This window comes from Chiroxiphia lanceolata, chromosome 2 (genome assembly GCF_009829145.1).
Source record: "Chiroxiphia lanceolata isolate bChiLan1 chromosome 2, bChiLan1.pri, whole genome shotgun sequence".
In the NCBI taxonomy this organism is placed as follows: domain Eukaryota; kingdom Metazoa; phylum Chordata; class Aves; order Passeriformes; family Pipridae; genus Chiroxiphia; species Chiroxiphia lanceolata.
This window is the reverse complement of record NC_045638.1, coordinates 77215129-77238098: the sequence shown is the minus strand read 5'-3', so window position 1 is coordinate 77238098 and position 22970 is coordinate 77215129. Positions and strand designations below refer to the sequence as shown.

General features: G+C 37.7%; 1 protein-coding gene across 3 annotated transcripts; it reads left to right on the top strand.

Moving 5' to 3' along the window:
- The first annotated feature begins 4401 nt into the window (after positions 1-4401).
- LOC116782623 lies at positions 4402-14994 on the top strand. Of its 3 annotated transcripts, none has more exons than XR_004355276.1 (4): positions 4402-5089; positions 5624-5654; positions 9509-9601; positions 13428-14994. XR_004355276.1 is itself a non-coding variant. In XM_032679436.1 (3 exons), the coding sequence occupies exons 1-3, from the start codon at positions 4893-4895 to the stop codon at positions 13751-13753; spliced, it is 729 nt and encodes a 242-aa protein (XP_032535327.1). In that variant the 5' UTR covers positions 4402-4892; the 3' UTR covers positions 13754-14994. The 3 variants fall into 3 exon arrangements, 1 of the variants encoding a protein (XP_032535327.1); XR_004355275.1 differs by having other exon boundaries at positions 9396-9597; XM_032679436.1 differs by lacking the exon at positions 5624-5654 and having other exon boundaries at positions 9396-9601.
- The last annotated feature ends 7976 nt before the right edge of the window (positions 14995-22970 follow it).

Sequence of the window (22970 nt, the reverse complement as noted above, 5' to 3'; positions counted from 1 at the left end):
TGATAGACTATTCCATCATTTTCAGTGACAGACTTACGTAAAAGTATTTCTCTTCAACCAAACAAATTGAACTTTGTGATAAATTACTTTATTGCTTTTTCAACAAGAAGATGTCAAGTATAAAGGAGATTATCCAGTAGGGTATATATGTATTAGGTACTGCTCAGTGGCTCTCACACTTGATAAATTTGCAGATTTAGAAAATAATACATTTTACTGAATATAAGCAAAATGTTTCCAAATATAACAAAGCATTGATCTGCAGCCTGAAGTGTTTAAATTATTTTTACAGCTCTGAGATATGAAATATAAAGTGTGCATATAATTGATACAGGAAGATTGGATTAGATCAGAAAAAAATCTTGTCTTTTTAACTGCATTAATTCTTTGATATGAATAAACCAAGTGAATTAATAATGAAGTAATTTCAATACTGTTGTTGCTTTATCCTTCAACAGTTTTATCTGGACAATTGCTGGATTTTCAGGTACATTAATTTTCCATTTATTTGGCTTTAAACCCTTCACAGTCTCTGAGGAATGTCACCTAGCTGGCAAAAGAATAAAAAAAAAAATCAAAAATAATGTTTAACATATCAAATATCCTAGAATTCCTCAGGCACCTGGATTGCTAACCTTAACTTCAGCCTATAGTAAATTTCCAGAATAAAGTGAATGTAGCCCTGGAAAGCATACAAGGCCCTGGAAAACCTAGCAAAGAAATAAATTCAGTTCCCTGTCCTATCTACAGGAGAAAATTACTGTCCTGGTTGCAAGCTTTGCCTGACGTGAGGGTTAGAAATGAAGAATGTAGCAGTCCTGATAGGTATTAGCTTACTGGATATTAATTGTGCCCTATGGATAGAAAGAGGGGTTTTTCTCTGTGTTATATTGTGTTCTAGAGTGGGGAATGATTCCCTATGTTTCTGGACATATTGTGTTACGATGAGCACTGTGGTTATTTCTGAGCAATTTCGTGCTACAGGAAGCTAGAGGACTAAGGATGTTGAATAACTTTTAGAGGCAAGAAGGGATAGGTAACACCATTTACGTGGCACTCCATGATCTTTTACAGTGATGCAGTACTCGTACCGGGAACTTAATCGTTCTGGGTTAGGGCTAAGGAAAGTCCAGGCGAGTAGCAGACTGGGGGCCTCAAACTGAGCGTCTGACAGGAAAAGGCCTGCGTCATTCTTTCTCTTTCAATGTTATATGACCTCTTCCAATGCCCATGGTACTCTGGCTTCAGAGCATATCAGAGTAGCGTCAGGCAGTTATCACTGAGAAGTCTCATCTAGGGAGCTAATACATTGCCTCTCCCATCGTTGATTGACTGGAAAGACAAGAACCAAGGCTGTTGTAAGAGACCATGGAATACCAGCTAAAAAGAACAATTCCTTGCCTGAAAAGCTGAATAATATTTTTAAGCCACTGGTCTCTTAGCCCATGATCTTAAATGTATTGCACTTTTGTGACATTCTATCCAGATTTTGTGTCAGTTTTTTGCTTGTTTTCCCTTTAACATTAGCTTAAATGTTTGATTGCATCTAAACTGCATCGTATCTATTATTTATACAAGAACAAAGGCAGTAATTTTGTTTTCAAAATTTGATCAGAAACAGTAAATTTCATAGGGAATTTTCAACCAAAATTAAAACATATTTGAATGCAAAATAAACACACACAATCAATTATGTACTTAAGGAATATGCAAGTATCTTGGATTTTATATTCAAATGCTGTCACAATGCTGAGCCCTTCTTATAAATATACAATGATAATTGTGCCTGTGAACATCTTGCATTTCACCAGTATTCCAAAATGGAAAATATCAGCACTCAGGAAAACTGTTATGAATTTATAACTCTGCCTATAAAACTTCAAGTCTGTGAACAAATAAATGGAGCTTGTATTCAGAATCCATAATTTTGCCAAAAGATTTTTCTTGGAAAGCAGATTTTTACACATTTTCACCAGGTACCTTCAAGCAGAGAATGAGGCTTCTTATTTCTTTGACCCTAAAAAATTGTAGCTTTCCACTTGGCTTCACAGCCCCATCAAAATTCACAAATAATCTTTATGTAGCTACTTATTTTTAAAAGGTGTACCTGGTAGTGATTTACAGTTCATCCCACAGTCAGCAGGCAGCAGTCCCTGACCAGTGGTATTCCTGTATCTGTTCCAGGATACAGGAGGACCCTAGTACCAAGGAGCATCCTAAAATTAACCTTTAGAATTCATATTATTATCTGGATTATTATTTCATATTTCTATAAATAGCTATTAGTCCAAAGCCAAACCTACATAAACCCAATAAGAAGGATAACAAAATCTTTTCATTCCTAAGTGCTATATTTAATTATAAATGTAGTGGGAAGTTTTTTGACTAGCATACTGGATTTCTGTGTCTGTCATATTTTAGCTAGATTGTTTCAAATCCAGTATTAGAGCCAAATGGTCTTCCTCTGTATGTTTGAGAAAGCTCTTAGACTTCTTTTACATGAGGACAAAGGGTGTTTTAGACTGCTTACTTGCCTGTATGATCCTGGGCTTTGTCAAGCTGTCTCAGAAAAGACAGCTCTTCTGTAAGAAGTAAAAAAAGGGTGTTTTCCCCAGCACAAGTCTGGTGTTCACTGAAGACAATAAAGCCCTCTCTGTGCAGCCTTAGGATCATACGGAAGCACCTATTTCTTACCTCCACCTCCTTCACCCTGGTAGGGAAGGTTAATTAACCACCAAGATGTGGCTCTGCCCGCAGTTCTTCAAGAAGGTTGTGTTGAAGTCTGGCCAGCAGATCTCACTGTCTTGGGCACTGGGGTGTACTCTGCATCTGCTGCTGTGCCAAGTAACTTCTGTGTCATCACAGGCTAGTACAGGTTTGCATTGTTCCACCTTTACTGAAAAAGAGCCAGACAAAACCGGCTTATATCTTCATAAAACTGGCATAATGGAGTAGCTAAGCAGGCTGGTTAACTCTCAGGCTAGTTAACTCTTGTGTGACCAAACAACTCTTTACTAATAAGTATTCCAGACGAAGGAACTTCATGGCATAGTAATAACAGTAAATGAAGATATCTGAAAGAAGCAATGGTACCAAGTGCAGTTTACTCCAAAAGATGAAATGAGCAGTATGGTCTCCACAAGGACGTACTTCCAGGGGATTGTGAGCAGCACTGGGACCCATGCAGGGAGTGAGCAGCAAAATCACCCTTGGTTGGAGTAACCAGCTCAGAAAGGTATGCCAGCAAATAGAGGTCACATCTCAACAGCATGGACTCAGGTATATGAAATGAGACGTTCAATTTTGACATTTTGGTCATAGAAACAATTTAAGTGAACATGCTCAAAATGTTTGAGCATGAAATGTTGGAAGAAAGTAGAGGAAAGAGGTAACAAATGAGATCTTCTGGCTGGGGTGGTTGTGCCTGTTGTGAGGACAGAAATTACCACACAGCACCTCTAGATAAAATGCTGAGAGGACTCCAGAACAGGACTGTGGTACAGACAGTGTTGAAGGGGTGCATCAGGTCAATTGTGTTCTACCAGAGTCAGTGCTGGAATACTGTGCTTGTAGCCAATAAAAGTCACTATCCTCTCTCACTATTTACCTCACAAAGTGAAAAAGAGCAATAAAAAGCAACTATCAATTTTTCTGTCTCTGAAGATTGCCTCTGGTGGAGCAATTCTAGGGCTTTACCTAGATGTCTAAAGATGATCTGACTGAAATTAAGGTTGAAGTAGTTTTCTAGCAACAGGATAAATAGAGAGTATAAATAAAAAATCTCATTTGTGTGCACGAAAAGGAATGTTACATATTTTCACTTTCTTCACTGTAGAACTTGTAATTTTAAAGACTTAATTTTTTTAAATTATCTTAAAATTTATTATTTTTATATTTTTTTTATTTTTACATTTTCCAAGTAAGTTATATATCATTCATATATTCACCTAAACTTAATTGGTGGGGAAAGGTAAACTTTTCATGAAAATAATGGAAAGCTTTTCACTAGGCAATAGCATTTCTGTTGTTTTTAACAGATTTGAAATTAAGCTTATTATACTTTAATTCATATAACAATAAAAATATTTATTGTTTGTTCAACTTTAACATAATACTGAGTGTCTCAAGGTTGGTTGATTTTTTTTTTCCTTTTTTGAGACCATCCTGCAGTCAAGTATTATTTTCCTGAAAGCCAGTTTCTTTAAATTTCACCATACTTTCTATCACATCTAGGAACATTTCGATGTATTCTCCTAAGCAGCTTTGTTCAGATGAATCAACAGTTGCTATTAGACCCCACATTCACAGAGGCTATGTTGCTGTGGTTTTGGGTACCCTCATTGCCAAGGAATTTGGACTGGATGATCTTCAAAGGTCCCTTCCAACTCAAACCATTTTATGATTCAGTGATAATGTTGATTCATCTGAAATATCTACTGTTCTGGCTAGAAGAGTCACATAAAATCATGTTGCTCAGTTATTTTCTGCTACTCCAGATCTAAACAATGAAGCTGCCTCCAAATAGTTCTAGTATTCCTAAGGGCAGGCCAATGATTTTGACTTTAGTGCTGAGGTTTTTTTAAAAAGACTAAGGCTTTAAGTATTCTCACAACTAGAAATGCTTTTGAATGTGCTCATGAAGGAAAGGAACACAAGGCCCCAGATACTTCTTAGGACAATATTTGAGACCATAATGTGTGTCTGCTAAACTACCTGCCTTCAGTATCAGATCTCAACAACAGAAACAGGAGATCTATATATCTCACTAACAGAAACAGGAGTGCATGCAAAGGCAGATGGTGCATCTTTAAAACACTCAGACAGTGCTCCCAGTGAAGTCATTCCAACACGTGCTCAGATATGGAACATTAAAACACCACTGGCAGATCCAGATGTATTTTATCTTGGCCTTGAAGGTTCTTTTCCTTCACATCCCTAAGCAACTACAATGTTTTGAGAGCTCCAAAACTGAGGAAATAGAGAGATTAACCAAGGTTTTTTTACTTCTCTGCCTTCCCAGATATGCCAGGCTGGGTATATGCCCATGTGTGAGAGGCTACCAGCACCCACGTATCCATGAGGGTCTGAGGTGAGTGGCACAGGCATTGGTTGGTGCTCTCTGCTGTGAGACAATCTGCACAACAGTGAAAATACTGAGTTGTGGCTCCTCAAACACCACCTCACATGCCCTGTTCCTGTTCCTGCGCAGAGAAGGTAGCCATTTCTTTAAGAGAAGAAGTTAAGAACACTCTTATGAACTTCATTGAATATCTCACAAGCCATGAATGACCTGCAATTTTCCTACGGAAATCATTAACTTTTTCAACACACCTGTCTGAGAAAGAACAATTTAGAAATAAACTGATCTTTTATTTCTATGTTTCGAAATGATGAATTTGACTAAAAAGGGTTTGAAATCTTTTTGGCACTCAAACATCAGCAAATTTTTTAGAAAAAAAACCAATTTTTGTAAACCTTCCCAGTCAATGACTCATGATAAAATTCACATTGCTTTTTAATCTTATTTATTTTTATACTATCCTCTTTTCAGTTATCTTTAGGCTTACTTTTGCTCTTTTTTATTAAGTCCATTTTCATAACAAATGTTATTTCATCTTTATAGGCAAGGTTTTATGATATCCTGACTCTTACTGGTGTGTAAATAGTATGGTTATGTCACTGTTCAATTAATTATTTTTACTTCATATTGAAGTAATGAATGAAAATTTGGAGCACAAACAAGAGGGAATCAATGTGGGGAAAGAATGCCACCAGAAAAATGTTTAGTCACCATGAGACCCTGGAGTATTTTTCATGAAGTATGATTATACAAATGCAAGGCAATGAAATGGGGTTGGTTTGTACCAAAAAAAGATACTACCAGAATCATGATCAAGATGGGATCACTTCCTGAGGCACTCCCCAATGGGAAGAAAAAGTGACAAGACATGCTAAAAATGTGAAATGTTATGTGAAATGGAGTTATTCTCTCATAGACCATTACTCAAGAAACATTAAAACTGTTTCCTTGTACAGATCTTTCATTGTTTAGGTAACAAAGTGCAGGAGTATTCTAATAGCAAAAGCCTGATATAGCCATTAATAGTGATTAGGGAGAGGTGGTACTCTTAGGGTCCTGTAATCTGAGGTGAAAATGTCATCAGTTACAGTGTAAAGCAGCCTTGAAAGAACTTTGATATTTGGCCTAATGATCATGGCTGATAAAAATTCTGGTTTGTGAAAGTCATTGCTGAATATAAGCGTGAATGTACTGTTCAGAAATGTTATCATAACACAGTCTTAGCAACCGTCTTGTTTTAAGCTGTACAATCAGAAAGACATTTTTCTTTTATATGAATTTCAGGTCATTTAAGTACCTCAAAAAACCTCATTCCTAAACTGTGAAATGTATGTAATCCATTGTCTTGTATAGTTTCATCTTTATCTGAGTTTCAAACTCTGCAAAGCTCCAAAATTCCTGGTAGTAAAGAGTTTTCTTAGTGAGTGACAAGAGTGAAAACTTCCATTTTTTTTTAAATCATCACCATGTTAGTTAAACAAACATTTTCTCAGCATTTTCTGAATATGAGCTCCTACAACGTCTTTCTTCGTTGGGCCATGTACTTTCATAGATTTCCACCAAAATCAGAGGGGTTCAGTTAGTGCAGTGATCTGAGCTGGTATCATACACTGCAGATTCAACACCTTGCTCAGGCAATGTTACTGCTGATCTTGTTCTTGCTACCACAGTTTTTCAAAGCAAGCAATGAATGAAATTGTTCAACAGAGGCTAAAGATGAAAAAAAAGAAGGTCTAATTAGACACATTTTCACAGGATAATGTGAACATTGCAAGTTCATTTGGGAAATGTCATAATATAGGATTATTAAAAAAATAAGACCTCTGGTTTAGGAAGTCCCAAAGCTTCAGATTGCTCAAATCTGGATGCCAACACTAGCTTTGCTTTTGCTATTTCTGTTCTGTGAGCTGTTGCTGGAGCAGGAGACTTGCTTAGATGCATCTTTGGTTTGAGCCAATACAAATGTCCTAATGTATTTACATCTTCTTCTTCCTAGAATGGGCATGGTAGAGATACAGAGCACTAGTCAAAAAATAAAAATAAAGTTCTGTTTTTCAAGACTTTGTCATCCAAGACAAGGGACAGATGGAAAGAGGCAGGTGGAATTCCTGACCAAAATTCCCATTACTTTCCATTCCCAGTGTTCTGTTACTCAAAATAATAAAAAACTCCAAATAAATTCCTTTTCCTCTGTATCACCACTGTGTATTTCTGAAGGCCTGAAGGAAGACCCTTTCAAAGCCTTGCATGCTTTGGTGCATATTCTGTGTTATGTGGGCTCAAAAAAACTTGGTGTGACAGCTGCCAGCGTGGGAACCAGGGACAAAGCTGTGTCTCTAATAAAGAATGCGACTTAATGCACTAATAAAGAATCTTGAGAGAATTAAAAATTAAGAAATCCAAAGCAACAGAAGAGGAAACAGATGATATAACAATCAAAACCAAAAAAAAGAAAGGTGAGAAGAAAGGGTTAATGTGTCAAAGTCTTCATTGGACTAAGGGATTGTTCCTGCCCTTACCCTCTTTCTTTCCCAGAGTGGCTTGTGATGAGATTTACATGTCCCCTCCAATGAGCTCTCTGTGTGTCACATGGAGATTAGATTACCCCTTCACTCAGCAACCTCATCCAGGCAGCTGCCATGGCCCACTACCCATAAAAAAAAGCCCTATTTTCACTCTTGCTAGTGATATTTCCCACACTGGAGAGTAGCAGAGAAAGTGAGCAGTAAAAAACTACTTGGAGTGTCTCTTTGCAGACAGTGGGCTGTGTACAATGGTACATGGGCATGAGAGTCTCCTCTGTTACCTTCCTGGGCTCAGGAGAGCTAAAAGATGTGGGAGAGCAATTCAGAAATATCCTCACCTTCAGTAATCAAGGATCCCACTCCCACAACCACAGAGGAAACTCTGCAGGGAGTTGCTGTACTTGCCATCTGCATGCTCCACATGCAGCTTTCAAACCTCTGCCACCTCCTCCTCAAGTCCGCAGTAGGTTTGCTAGACTTAACTCTGTGTACAAAGTGTACTTCTTTTTCTGGTTCCTCTTCCAAATATCTTCACTAGTGGGATAAGAATCATCTCATTCTAACTTGCTCTTTGCAAAATTGAAATGCTATTTTAACTGTATTTTATTCATACTGAAATAAAGTTTATGTTTTTTCAAAAGGAAAAATACATCAGCTCTAGCCACCTACTGAGCTGCCATATTTCGTGCCTAGAGGATTCATCAAGCACCTGGTGATTTTTCAGAAAGACAAGGAAACCTACTTGTATTTTCATTAATTTTGAGTGAAAAAAATCCCAACCATAAACAGTTGAAAATCTGAGTCCCAAGAAAGAAAAAAAAAACTATGAGAGAGTTTTAAAAATCCATGTTTCTTTAAGATGCTGGTTTTAGACTCCTAAAGAAATTTTTAAGACTAATTCCAAACATTTCACCTCACTCTAAAGTCAAGACATTGCAAATTATTACATCACCTTAGTAAATTCACAGATGCTTTTGTTTGTGTTGTTAATGTTACTACTTAACCAGATTCATGTGAACTTCCAGGAAGCAGGTTTACACCTACTTCACTTATCAAGAGGAAAGAAACTGAATAAAACCCATCTTGCTTTACCTCATTCCTTCAGGTTTACAGCCAGGATATTATGCAGCTTTGTGGTCTCCAAGCTGTAGTGAAATTCAGAGCTAAAACCCACCAGCTATATCCAAGGAGATTTTTGGGAGCATCTTCAGCTCCTGTGGGAGCTGTTCTATCCCATTAAGCAGGATGCTTCAGCAGAGCTTCCATTCTCACCTCAAAGCTGTCCAAGTCTTCATACTTCAGTACCTGTTACAGGGGGTTTTTGTGCATGTAAAGATGTGTAATATCTACAGGCATATTGTTAGCTCATTTTTGCTTCAGTATTTCCTACAAGTTAAGCTTCACATTATTACTCACTAACTCATCAGTAAACTGATGCCTGATCAATTTACTGCTGGGGGGTAGGCTAGGTAATTTGTGAGAAAAATGGAGTCGCTCCTTTTTTAAATGACTTCAAGTAATTAATGCCCACTGGAGTATCCACTGCATCTCTAGGTAGTGGTTCTGGTGGTAAGTAATCCTCCTTGTTAAAGATGTATATCTCATTTCTCCTCTAAATGCATTTGCTACAGTACCTAGCTATTTGAATGCGTTATGTTTATATGGACAAGACTAAAACCCTCACAACTCTTTGTCCCCTTTTGCCCATTAAGATATTAGGAGATAGGCCATAGTCACTGTTTCTTTTCCTTGCTTGATAACTAATGATCTTCAGTTGCTCTCTAATGCAGCTCAATGTCAAAAAGTCAAGGCAGCAGAAATGGCTCTGAGTTGCCAGGAGTCGTTTTCCCCTCAGGCCAAGGAAGGGAACAGGTCCATCATGTGTTATCTAATGGCTGTGCAGGTCTGTTCATTACACCAGGGAGATCAGTACTGCAGTGCTGCCCTCGGTTCTGGAGTCCCCTATCTGGAAAGGATGGGATGGATCACAAAGTGAGTAAGTGCTTGGGATTCTAAAGATATACCTGCAGTATTACATTTTCACATATTATGATCTTAAATTATAAGAAGGGTAAGAAATTATTTTATTGTGGTATAGTAGGAAAAGTATTAAGGAAAAAGTTAATTGATAGTGGTGTTAACTTTTTTCCTTTTCCCCGATGTGCAAAGAAATAACAAGAACTGGCATCTTAGAGTTGAAGTCATACACATTCAACCTTGAAATCAGATGTAATTTCCTAGTAATGAAGTTAATTTCCAGTTGGAGAGATTACATAGAGAAGAGATACATATTCCATTGCATTGGAGTCTTTTAAATGAGATTAGATGTCTTGAAAAGAATACAAAATTCTTTCATTTGGCTTCCAGGAAAAAAAAAACATGCATAGATAAAGGAAACTAGATAAGGTATTTAGAACAACAGTTTCTGGTCTCAGAGTTGATAAGTACAAATAAATCATTCCATTCCACTTACAATTTTTTTAAGAGGATGGCAGAAACACAGCAAAGGCTGTGACACTGGAAGCAACATCCGAAAGGCTGCCAAGCAGTGTGGAAGAAGCAGTGCTTGCACCTATTAAGCTTTCTTTAATTTATCCCTAGTTCAGATTTCAGTGATGTTGGATATAGCTGTATAACAAAAACTGGTTTTGACTTCAGTGCTTGTGATACCATATTAGGCTGAACTACTTTTTAAAGACAAATACTGTAATCCTTTACAATTTGTTTTCCTTGCTATAACTTCAGATGATACACTTAAATTACTTTAATTGCTCAGCTGTGAATTCACAAACTTTATTATGTCAAATTTTTCATTTAAAATTTATGACTGTTTTAGAAAAATTACTGCATTCTTGATGCCTGTCTTTTACCTGACATTGCTGGTACATATTCTCAATTTTGTAAGGCTTTTTTTGTCTGGATTGGTTTATTTTTCTCAATTACATCTTATTGTGGGCATTCAGTAAGAGCAGACTGTGAAAATTTTGGTACCAGGTCTGGGTTTACTTTCAAATAAATTAGTTATAGAATGAACTGTGCAGTAGTGCTGTCCTCTGTACTTAGAACTGATCTATGAAAGCGGTGAAGTCAAATTTAATTGCTGTTTATGAAGAAAACTGATCTGTTGTGCTCTTTCAGGGGTCTGAATTCCAGGGCCTTATTAGTAGTCAGTTTGTTTGCCCATGTGCCACAGAACTGTAATATCTCTTTTACAAGTCCATTTTCCTCCTCAGCTAGTGTCAGACATGGAAGTCTCCAGTCCTTCTTGCTTCTCAGTGATCCCTAAATAGCAATGCACTGTATAAGAAAAAACAATTTTGTGTCTCAGTTACCTAAATTTCATTGCAAGCTGTCTGAAAGGCTTTTAATTTCCTTCCTTCATTCTTCTTGCTGAAAAGCATACTGTGGTAATATACTGTGTCCATTCTACAAGTTAAAGTTTCCTGCCGCTCCGTTTCTTTTGCCCCTTGAAAATCAGCCATACCATCTTTGGCAGAATCATCTGTCTGTAAAGTAAAACATTTACAGCGAGCCCTCAATTTTCAAAATACTGTGCAGCCTTTTATCCACATCATATCCATTAAAATCAATTCCTGCATCAAAAAACATGCTCTTATTGTTAGGAAACCTTTCTCATTGAGTGATTGTTCTGGATACACCAGCTTGCTATGCTGAATCTGCTATTTGATGTATAAAAATCCCCTGTAAATGGTAATGCACTCACTGAATATGTTATTTTCCTCTCTACTTTCTGTCAATACAAAGTGTCTCTTATTTAGCTTCCTCTATGCCTTTTAAGATTCCTGCTAGTATGATATTATTTTATTTCTTACGCATTATAAATACCTATACTATATAATATATGAATTATATAATATTCTACATATTTATTAAAAATATATGATGGGAGAAATCACACACATGCACTCAGATATATATATATATATATCACATAAAAAAGCGGAAGGCTAACTCTACTTTCCTGTGACCACTTAAGGGCTGTGAGTGCTCAGTGCACTAGGAGATGTTTGGAGAAACCTTGATGTTTAGTGCCTTCTGTGTCAGCACTGAAATTTAACCACTTAAATGCCAGATCCTGCACCTATGACAGAGTAACACCTGGTACAAGTACAAAATGGGAGAGGAGTGGTTGGAGAGCAGCCCTACAGAGAGAGATCTGAGGGTGCTGGTCAGCAGCAGCTCAGTGAGCCCTGGCAGGCAGGAGGGCAAACACCGTTCCTGGGCTGCATCAGACATAGTATCAGCAGCCAGGCAAAGGAGGGGACTGTCCCACTGTATTCAGCATTAGTGTAGCCTCATGTCAAGTACCATGTGCAGTATAAGCAAATTAAAGGTTATAATGAAGGCCAAGAGCATTGAGTCTTATTTTCTGACATAGCATAACCTATGACAGAAAACTGCCATTTAGATAGCATACCTATACTAGAAACTGACATTCTGAATGCAGTTATAATATTTAAGTGAAATTCACACTTTTTCCCAGATGTATCTGCAACCAAGGTATACAAATACCCCGATTTTTCTTTTTATTGACAAAAGCAGAAAAAAAATATAATTATTTATTCTGAAAAGAAGTAGTTGAAATTAAAGGCAAGGACAAAGAACTATTTCTTAGCTTTGGTAAAGGTATCAAATGGTATGCTTTTTCTGCGAGGAAAAATGTCCTTTATAAAAGTATTAAAGGGTCTTAAGACGCAGACAGCAGAAGCATCACTGATGTTCAGACAGACATCTCAGCAGAAATAGTTGCAAGAGACTGACTTACTGTAACAAGAAAGACAACCTTCTGTCTTGAAGCTGTATTTTCAAGGTCAGCCTTTTATTAATGTTCAAAAATTCAAGCACCTTGATGAAGTCCCCCCTTCCTTCCAAATCATGACACTATTTAAAAGATATTCTATGACATAAGACCAGCTGCCTTAGGGCATATTAGCTATATGTCCCCCTCCCCTGCCCCGTGATGTTTTGTGCATGGTTTGCCACAATTTCCTCCCATCCCTTCATCTGTGTTTCTTATTGTTCTTTCAAAGGCAGCATGGAGGAGACTGAAAATGATTTAAACTTCATCCCTCTCCTCCTCCTCCTCACACATCTTCCTTTATATACACTGGTGTGTAGATGAAGGTTACAGCCATTGTTTGCAAGACAGGAATTTACAGACTGACTGTAAGAAAGCCCCCCCTTCACCTGCATCCACACTGATACTCATTGGCCACAGCCTGAAACTAAGAAAACATTAGAAGTGTAAATACTGAAAGGAATGTCTGCTTTTTGTGTTTTGCCAGGCATAGATTCAAAGCAAAATGAATGTACACTTCTGAAAGAACAATTGCTGAAATCAACAGTGAGAACTGAGAATCTGATTGACTTCAGTGAACCCTCAGTAATGCCCTTTCTGCTTAAAGATCTGCTATAAAAATAAGATCTCCTCAAATGCATAAAAATAAGGTACTTGCATTGTATTGACTTAAAGTTGCCTCAGAAATATTTCCTTTTGAATCTCAGTTCTGATTATAATTACACTATACTTTCACACTGCATTTATTTCTGGTATAGCAGCATTGCCATGACAACCCCAAATTATGTCAATATATATGCATGTTTGAGCTAATTCTTTATGAAAGAATTAAAAAGAGAAAAACTGAATCAGGAGCAGGGCTAGAGAGCACTACCTGTGTCACACACACTGTAGGAAATCTGTACAAATTCTAGAGCATTTTTCACTAGAGTTGCAATAAAAGACACAAAATTTTATTTCTTTGTATTTTTTTTTTTAATTCCATCTTTCTTGGTTCATTTAGCTACAATCCTAGAAGAGAGCTTGGCTGAAGTCAGCTGTATTACAACAGGTCTGGATTTCACTCATGGGGAACATAGCTTTTCCTTTACACTGAACAATCAAATTTGCCAAGCTTGTCTCTGGCAGCCAGACTTGATCAAGTGCAGTTGCTGCAGTACAGAAAGAAACAGTCTGAACTCAGCATTTATGGCTGTGCAGAGATCCAGAGACTGTCACAAGGAGGAGCCCCCCTTCACCATTTTGTTCGTCTCCCTCCCCTCAGCCAGCAAGTGGCTAATTCTGTCCCCAGAGTTGTCTACAATTCTCCACTGTAAACATCAAGAATGATAGACCATCCCTATCTCTTTGTGCTGACTATATGAAATTTTATGGACTATCGATGCTCTTAAGAGCACTCTGGAAATGGAATAGTATCATCATTCAACTCCTTGCAGGACCAGTTGTGAGAACAGTTTTGAGCAAAACTGGATGAAGCAGTAGTTTTAGTCTTAGTTTAGGTTTCTGGGGGCTATGCAGCAGTCTTGTAGACATTCATGACTCTTCACAGAATAGAGGAAAAAATATAGATGATGATGACGATTAATAATAATAAACTAATAATAATCATATAGTCAAAATATTAAAAAGGTTGCTTTTATTTCTCTGTGAAAATTAAAATGTTGACCTTTCCTTTAGTCTGATTTTGTAAAAACCAGCTTTATTTGATTCAATAAAGTGACTAAACAGTAAGTAGAGGATGGTAACTGTACACTAAAGTGGGAGGAAAAATCAAATGTCAGATAAGAATTGCCTGAGCAATGTAAGACCATCTTTTAAGTCATGGAAGGAGTCAAAGTAAGGTTGCCAAGGAAACCCTAACTTTGCTTTTCCTACGTTGGTTTTGTTTTTTTTTTTTTTTTTAATTATGAACTTAGCCTCCTCATTGTGCCAAAATTAATGGGAATTTTGAGTCCTAGCAATTAATCTGTGGATTTTGTCTTTCTTCTTTGTCTCTGTTCATTTGTCATATGATATATTAGAATCTGAACATACCTTTCTGAACATCATTTATGCTATGTACAGGGAAAATGATAAGGTTAAAGAAAAAAGACCTCTCAACAGTCATTTAAGGAAAGAGAGGCCCATAAAAAATGGAAGCACGGTGGCCTGTCTGTATGGCTTTGAATAACACCCTTCCCGAGATAAAACCATATTGACTGGACTGATTCTAGATAGCTGGCTTTGCAGCACCATCTGCATGCTGTGGCAATCTATGATTCTAATTATTTGGAATTGTTATTCAGTCTGATAAATTGTATGAAGGATTTTGTTTTCCATCAAGTCATTCTTCATTCAGCACTGATAGCATCATAATTAAGTAGCAGTTGCTGACTCTGAATGTGGATAATTCATAGGAATTATTTCTAATAAACAAACAACATAAAATGTATCAAAAACCATCCTTAAAACATAATCTCTTGCTCTGTGTACTGGATCTATTCCCTCTGATACAACCTAATCAGACAAAAAGCAGAGGAGGTATTTGCACATTTCAGCTTTCCTGTTCTGTGAGCTTTGTTAGGAAGTGTTAAACGTATTAAGCTGAGATGCCTGCTCTTTATTAACAAAGAAATTACATGCTGTAGGAACACATGGAATGAAGATAACCAGGACACTGGGAAACACAAATGTGTTGGGGTCATACACTAGCAGTATTTATTAAGTAATCAATTTATCATGAACTGCATCATACACTGAAAGTCAGTGTTCACTTTGTGATTGAAGTATTTACAATAGTAAGAAGTATTTACAGTAGTAAGATTATTCAATGCCAGCTGCACAGGGGACCATTAATTCCATTCAGTTTCAAAGGGCACAATACACTAAATAACTGGGAAGTCCAGAACTGGCCAGTTGCCATCATTAAGGTTGTAGGCACAAGGAGTTTAAAAGTATAAAAGACCTTCTACATGCATTGTATCATAATAATTTCACACAGCTTTCAAGGGTCATTTAATGATCCTTCATTATGAGGTAAATATTGGTGTTTTGTACGAACCTCAACAGACAGGCACTATGAGATGGTGGAAAAGAATCCTTCTTTTTCTATGAACTGTGGAATTGGATGGTAAATTTTTTCTGGAAGTGGTTTGTTTAAATAAAAGTGCAATTTAAGAGCAATATGTGCAAAATTGTCTTTTATGAACTTTATAGAGATAGTGGATTTAGTGAATTTTTCAATCTTGAATACTTTCTGGCTTCAAAATTCTATCACTCACTAAGGAAAAGACAATATGCCTATGAAGCTTGTATAGTCTAGGCTCCCGTAGCCTTTTAGCCTATGTAACGCTTCTAAAGATTGCATTAAGTATTCAAGTCAGTAGCACATAAGCATAGGCTGCTTCTGTCCTTGATTTGATCTACAAGGCAGTTCAGGCCAGTGAGTTGTATCCATATTTGTCATATTTACATATATTCAGTTAATTCCACTGGAGAAAATGTTGACTGTATTTAGCCCTTCTATTTAAATTCAATCGAACTGAATAATACTGGATATTATGTGGCTATATGGGTTCATACTGTCAGGCTATTAAATATAATGCATTGGATTATTAAACAGCTACAGCAAAGTGATTTGTAGCTTACCATTGCAAATTGTGTGCAATTTTTCTTCCTACAGTTTATTAAAGGAGAGCAACTCCTTTCTTTATGTAAGTGTGCATCTTATTTTTCTGGTATTTTTGGACCTGGTGCTTATCTTCTCCCCTCCTCTGTTCTTAAAAACATAAAAAATGGGGGGGAGCTAGAGAAAAGAAGAGAAAATGTTTAGCTTCTTTCTTCTTTGTGTCTTTTCCTTCATGCAGGTAGTTTGGGACTTTAAACTACAAACTGTCATTGACTAACCTTCATCTCATTAAGCAGGTTCTCAAAGGATTGCTTTGTTTTGCAGAACACATTCCATTTTCCACCTTCATTAGCAAACTGCTAAATATTTTACTTTGTCACAAGACTAGAATGTATAAACGGATGCATCTTCCTTTCTTTCTGACTCTGTCTCTTCAAAACATGTTCTGATAATCCTCAAAGAAAACCTAGATGGATTTCATCAATTTACTACTGTCAGTTGGCAGAGAGGTAAGATACAGAGTAAGAAAAAGAGAAAAGGAATTTTTTTAAAGGAAGAGGTTGTATGGGTATAAATATTGCATTTAGGGGGGAAAAAGCAAACCACAGTGGCAGTTCACCATGGCTATAGTAGTGTTGGAGGTCTGCAAGTGTTTCTCTGAAGCATCATGCAGAAGGTTCCTCTTCCCACCCCGTGGGCTGTTGAACATACTACCTTGCAATGTTCCACCTTTCCTTGCAATACATAACACGTCCTGACAATTTTCAGTATTGCAGGCAAACAGATTTACTAGACTTACTTTACATACGAAATGAGATAATGAATTAAAACCCCAAACCATTTTCCATTTTAAAGTTAAGGGGAGTGTTTTCATTTATTTCAGCAGAATATAGATCAGGCTTTTTCTTTCAGACTAAAAAAGCTTTCTTCTCATTGAAAGACAAGATTTACCGTATAGAATGTGACTAATGCCAAAGTCTGTGTCTGCTGGAGGGGTTTCTGTATCTGTCAGAGCATAGTATTTGACTGAAAGGTAGGTGGGCCTGGTGGGCCTGGGTTGATGGTCTATTCCACCTCCCATTTACAGGCAGGACCCACTACCCACTCCTAGTCAGGTGGCACTGGGAAAAGTGCAGCATGTAAACACAGAATGGTTGAGTAAAATAAAATAACAAGAAAAATATCTTGTTTACATTGTGCCATAGGCCTCCAAATTTTGAGACTTGAGAGACAGCTAAAGGAATGTGGAAAATAAGGACAGTGTTTATGCGTTTTTAATACTTTTTTAATACCCTGAGTTCCTCCTAGCCTTATGTCCTTCAAATGCACGTCACTCACATTGTATGTCCAACTGCACATTGCCCTGCATTTTCAATTATTGTCCATCACCATCCATAAGTGACATTCCTGACAGAACTGAGAGAAACAAAGTTCACTCTTTATCCCTCTCTTCAAGCTTAACTAGCAGGTTTCTTAAGTTTCTTCTGGACATCTGAGAAACAGAGGTAGTTTCTGCACTTGCAACCTGGGCAGCTTGACTTGACAAAGGGGCATAGGATATTATTACTCTGTAGGGGCTGGAAGGCATTACTATGGGTCCCAAGCACAAACACAGTTAAACCACAGAAGATGAGGAGAATGAGCCATGTGAAGTAAATGTTTCCTTTTATTCCTTTATTAAGCAAGCTCTTGGGAAATTCTTTTTGATTGCTTGAGGCTGCCACTTGATTCAAGAAAGCCCACTGAGCCTTTTATTATCAGGTTCATTTTAACCAGCATTTTGCTTCAACAGTGCTCCAAATGCTTTATTATCTATTTTTATTAAGCATTACAATGAGAAGGTAAAACTGATTACGCCTCTCCCATGCACTGCAGATTGGCTTGGGCTCGTGCATTGTAATGAGCTCATTCTGCCGGCCTCCCACAGTGGCCACAGCTTTGCCAGTGAGTGGAGCAGGGGTTATAAACTTTTTGTTTTATTTTAGGTTGATTTGCGTTGTTACTGAAAGCTGGAGCGACGATTGTTATAAAAAGGAGACAGGAACTCAGGAGATTAATACGCAAGTAGAAGTAAAGTTTAGTAAGCCTTAGATTACCATCCTAACAACATTCTTAGCAGGGGATTGGACACATTACTACTCAGGAATTTAAAAACGGTGGGATAAACTCTTCACTGATAGTCTTAGCACCTGTGGCCTCCAGGATAAAACATGCTTTTACTGCAGGGAGAACCTGCTCCACAGTCACATCATGTCCCCTTATTCTACCATTTTCAAAGCAGTGAAAGAAAAAAAACCAAAAAGCTTTTAATGAATGTGTTCCATAGTTGGAATAGTTTTCTGAAGGGTTTTGACAAGTTTTATCTTCAAATCATGTATCATTTTTTGCTCCTCATTGTTGATCTGCAAATCTTCAAACTAAGAGATTTAGGGATTTCCTAGCTGTAGCCCAGTCATATTCAGCAGGGAGCTGGCCTTCCCAGGCTGCAGAAAAAAGGATCACAGGTCTGTCTACAAAGGCCTTACCCATGTGTCTGTGCACTACAGACTGTAATGCAGTTCAGAGGAGGGGAAATTTGTTAAAATCTTCGTGAACAGGGAAATATCTTCTGTGAATGCAGAAAGAATGCACACGACTATGACACAGGCTGCACTGCTCGCTGTACTAGCAGTAGATGTCAAACTTTCTTCATCCCTCTTTTTGTAGAAATAAAAATGCTGTTTTCATGACTACAAGATTGTAATTTTTCGAAGCAGTCAAAAGAGGGTTTTTACTTTGGCTTCTGCATTTTCTGTAGCTGATAATACAGTTCATTTTTTCAGCTAAACTCTCATATATGCTTCGTAATTTTAGAAAAACATCTTTACAAAAGCCTTTTGATCAGAATAGAGTTAATGAAGTGATATCTTGTCACCATAGTGTTCATTGTTCTTCAGTGTATTGTGGATGGATCAAATTTTTGTAATAAATCATAATATCAGTTTACCGGGTTCATGCTTCATTTACATATATTCTTTGAAACTTTGCCTCTTAAAAGATTTAAGGGCAAAACTATTTTGAAAGTCTGAGGTAGATACACAGCTTTTAGACCACACATTTTTTTATCAGTGTCTTAATAGATATGGCATGCCTGATAGGCCTTCATGTTAAACCTGTGCCTTTGTATCAATCAGAGTCTATTTTCTTCCCTTCTGTCCTTTGCTTTAGCTCATACCATTATTTTCATCTGCTGAGTGATATCAATGTTTCAGTGCTGTATACTCAGATCAGTATTTATCATCTCCAATTGGGTATATCTTCTTTCCATAGAATACAATTGCTCCCATTTGATCATGGCATCTCATTTAGTTTTGTATATTCAATTTATCACATGCCATTTGCTTTTAATCACATTTTGTGCTCCAGTCTAATACATTCTGAGTTTGTTTGGCTGCTCTTTGAGAGCTAATTTTGAACACATTTTGTTTCAAAACATTGTATGCTATACAATGTCTTTAATGTCTTAAAAAAACTCAATATAAAGCAATGTATTTTAAAAGCCAGGCTCTTAACTTCCCTTCAGCTACGCCTCCTCCAGCCTGGTCTCAGTGAATATACCTACTGAAATTAATATGCAATATGAGGTAAAAGGCTAGACAAATGTCTCATATTCTGATACCAGGTATTTTCCTATTGTATTTTAGTAAGGAACAGTAGGAGCCTGTGTGTCTGACTGAATGGCTCTCATCTGTATTGGGGAGGGATAACGCTACTGGGAACATAATGAGACCTGGTCAATAGTAGGGGAACAATTACTGCTCCTGTTGGCTTCTGCTCACACCATTGTGACACTGTCTTCTCACCTGTGAGCAGTACAGGAAAGAAAAAACAAAATTTCTGTGTGCAATGCGTAGTTTGTTGCTGTTAACACATTAACACATAAGCTAAACTACTCTTCTCATTGTTTCTTCTGTAATGAGGGTTGGGATTCAACTGCCCACAGGCGACCTTTGGTTAATCTAGAGTTATTTTGGTCTTTCCTATCACAGAAATTAGTAATAGAGATGCAGTTGCCCAAATACCTGGGGCCATCCCGTGAAGTCACTCAGCAATCTCTGCTTCATCAGATACCCCTAACAGGACAGTCCTTGCTGCCATGGGAGCCATGCTTTAGAAGGAACTCAAGGTATGGTAGCTTACACTTTTATTCGAATAAGTCTAGCACTGGAAAGCTCCAAATTGGTTCAACTTGCTGATGCATACTAAAGTGCTTTTCCTAAAAACTTTGGGCATCTGCTGTTCTTGGTGGAAGGACCTAGACTAGGATATGTGCTGCACAGAATGCATATTTTTCCAAAGTTAGGTTTCTAGAGAAAAAATGTTTTTTGAAAGATAAAATTCTATAATAATTTCAGGCAAAAAGCTGCAACAAAAATTTTTCTGAATTATGAAGTGTCACCTGAGACGCAACAGATCTGCAGAACTGAGAAGAGGAAAAATGAGTATGAATAACAGGAAAATATGATCTATCAAACTATGGAAAATGTTAGTCCTGGTACTTCCATTAGGGAAATCAGTTTGACAAATAATCGTTAGAACTATACCGTATAGATCAATCTTTCTCTGGCCTTGGGGGATGTGGTAAACCCCAGACCATGGGTACTGCTAGGGCTCTATAAGCAAGCTCTGTTTTCAATTCTCTTTTATTGTTTTCCTGTATTTCTAAACTAATATAATGGATGTGGGGAGAGCTGAATACTGATGGGGTTTGGTATTTCTGGTACTTCTTTCAACCTTTTGCGTTTTGTCGACATTTTATATTGAGGTGGGAAACAGCAATATTATTTTATGTTAGCATGGTGCTTTCTAAACTGAAGCATGTTGCGAGCTCTTCATAGGCATGCACCACAATTCCCTCCCTCTGAGGGAGATGCAGCAGCCTCTAGCACTGATGTGGGAAGCCACACACAAAGCTTCTACTCTGATATGCTGCAGAGCGACAGGAGGTGGAAAAAACCTTGCCTGCAACAGTAGGATAGTTCAAAAGTATTGTTACAGTCTTGGAACAATACTGGCCGGGTTCCATCACCTCAAAGTTTAAAGGGACATTTATGTATGAATGTCTTCAGTCCTTAAGATACACCCTTTACTGCAGTACATGATAATCCATTTCTTTATTCTGTAGCTCAGCTGTCTACATGGACAGCTTATATATAATTTAGGAGGGTTTTTTTAAAACTTAATTTATTGAAAGACCAATTGAGACAATACGTCATAACAAGAACCTTGCAGGAAGCTCTGATCTTTCCTCTACAATATTGGTGGTGTTAAAGGGGAAGGAAAGCATCTGGATGAAAAATGGCCTTTCCCACAGAGCTCAAAAACAATTATGATAAACACCACATAGGTACTGGATTTTGTAAATATTTGTTGACACAGCAACATTTACATAGGGTAAGATTTCAGTGAAAGGGCCCCATTAGGGCCTTATCGAGCTGTAGAGTAGGGTGGGTAGTCATGCTGGAGGAAAGAGGGAGTCTGAAAAGCCAAAGGAAACATGAGGGTCTTTCAGTATGGTAAAGATCAGGTAGGATGGATACCCCCTCTAGTGGATTTAGTATTTTACTATAGGGGAGAGGAAATCTGTCTTATAAGGGCACTACGCAGAGATAACAGGAATGCTTTGTGCATTATGAAGGGAAAAAAGTGTGAGAGAAAGAAGTAGTTCTAGGACATAGCTGAGTAACAGAAAAATGGAAAACATATTGTGGATGAATTGTTTTCTCTTTGGTTACAAAAGAATGAAAAATAACCTCCCAAGCCCTTGACTATGTCTCTTCTGTAACTCAGCCGTTGTCCTGAAATGTTTATCAGCACATGAATGAAATAATTTGGAAACAACTGGGAAATACTTGGTCTCTTGCAAGATTAGAAAGATTGACAGAAGCCCTGAATGTCACTTCTTTGTTGTGTTGTTGAGAGAGCTGTCAATAAGTCACCTCTCCAGCAGTTTCCCCTCCTCTCATGCTGAAAGGATAACTGCATTAAATATCCTACTGCTGCCTCTGTAGAAATCCCATATTAGCCAGATTCTCTCTGGGAAATCTTACATCCAAAGGAATCATCCTGCATCTACTTTCTCTAATGTGTTTGCTAAGGTGCTGGAGGACATAGGGATATTATTACATGCAGGCAAAGGCTAAACCAGGCACTGGACAGGTCAGTCTGTGGAAACCTAGCAGTCATAAACTTTTCCTACAGTTTTCCCAAAAGACAAGGAAGCAGCAGTCAACAGCTGAGAACAAAATACCTCAGACTTTAACTCATCCCTAAGTACTTGCCTTATCCTCTAGCTTCATCCTTGTCAGTCTCCATTTGGATCTCACCTTTCTTCCCCAGCTCTTTCTGGCTTTCAGTCCCATCATTCTAATTATCACAGAACCTCTGTCCAACCAGTTACTCCTTCTAGTAACAGTTTTCTGATGCCTTTATCCATCCACCTTTAATATCCTCTTGTCAACTCTTAAGTTTCTAAACCAAAATTCAGTTACCAGGTTGTCTGTTCTTGTGAGTATATCCTACTTCTTCCTCCATTTCCCCAATGCCCGTTTTTTACTTAGGCAATCCCCATGTAAGTCTTCCCCACACCACAAACCCATTTTTCTTACCTAGCACCACTTCTCCTGTGGATATTGATAAGCTCTGTGCTGCATTTATGCAAAATTTCTGAAGAGTTTAGCAACCAGCTCTAGGTAGCATCAACTGAGTAGATACCTATTGTAGGTTTTGAAAACTGCAAAGTGTGGCCCAATGTGAGTTGATATTGGCTGCACAAAATGAATCACTTAGGTGAATAAGGCACGGCAACTTTGAAGCACAGAGTGAGAAACAATTTCAAAGCAAAGCTTACCTGAGTTGTTTTAGCAGAGCCTGGAACTATATTACTCCCACCCCTAGCCC

Excerpts from the sequence above, each read along its gene's own strand:
- LOC116782623 (XM_032679436.1), top strand. The coding sequence starts at position 4,893 with ATGTATTTTATCTTGGCCTTGAAGGTTCTTTTCCTTCACATCCCTAAG. Across the intron at positions 5,090-9,395 it reads CGTATCCATGAGGGTCTGAG|CTCAATGTCAAAAAGTCAAG; the intron begins GTGAGTGGCACA and ends TCTCTAATGCAG. Across the intron at positions 9,602-13,427 it reads TGGGATGGATCACAAAGTGA|CTACAATCCTAGAAGAGAGC; the intron begins GTAAGTGCTTGG and ends TGGTTCATTTAG.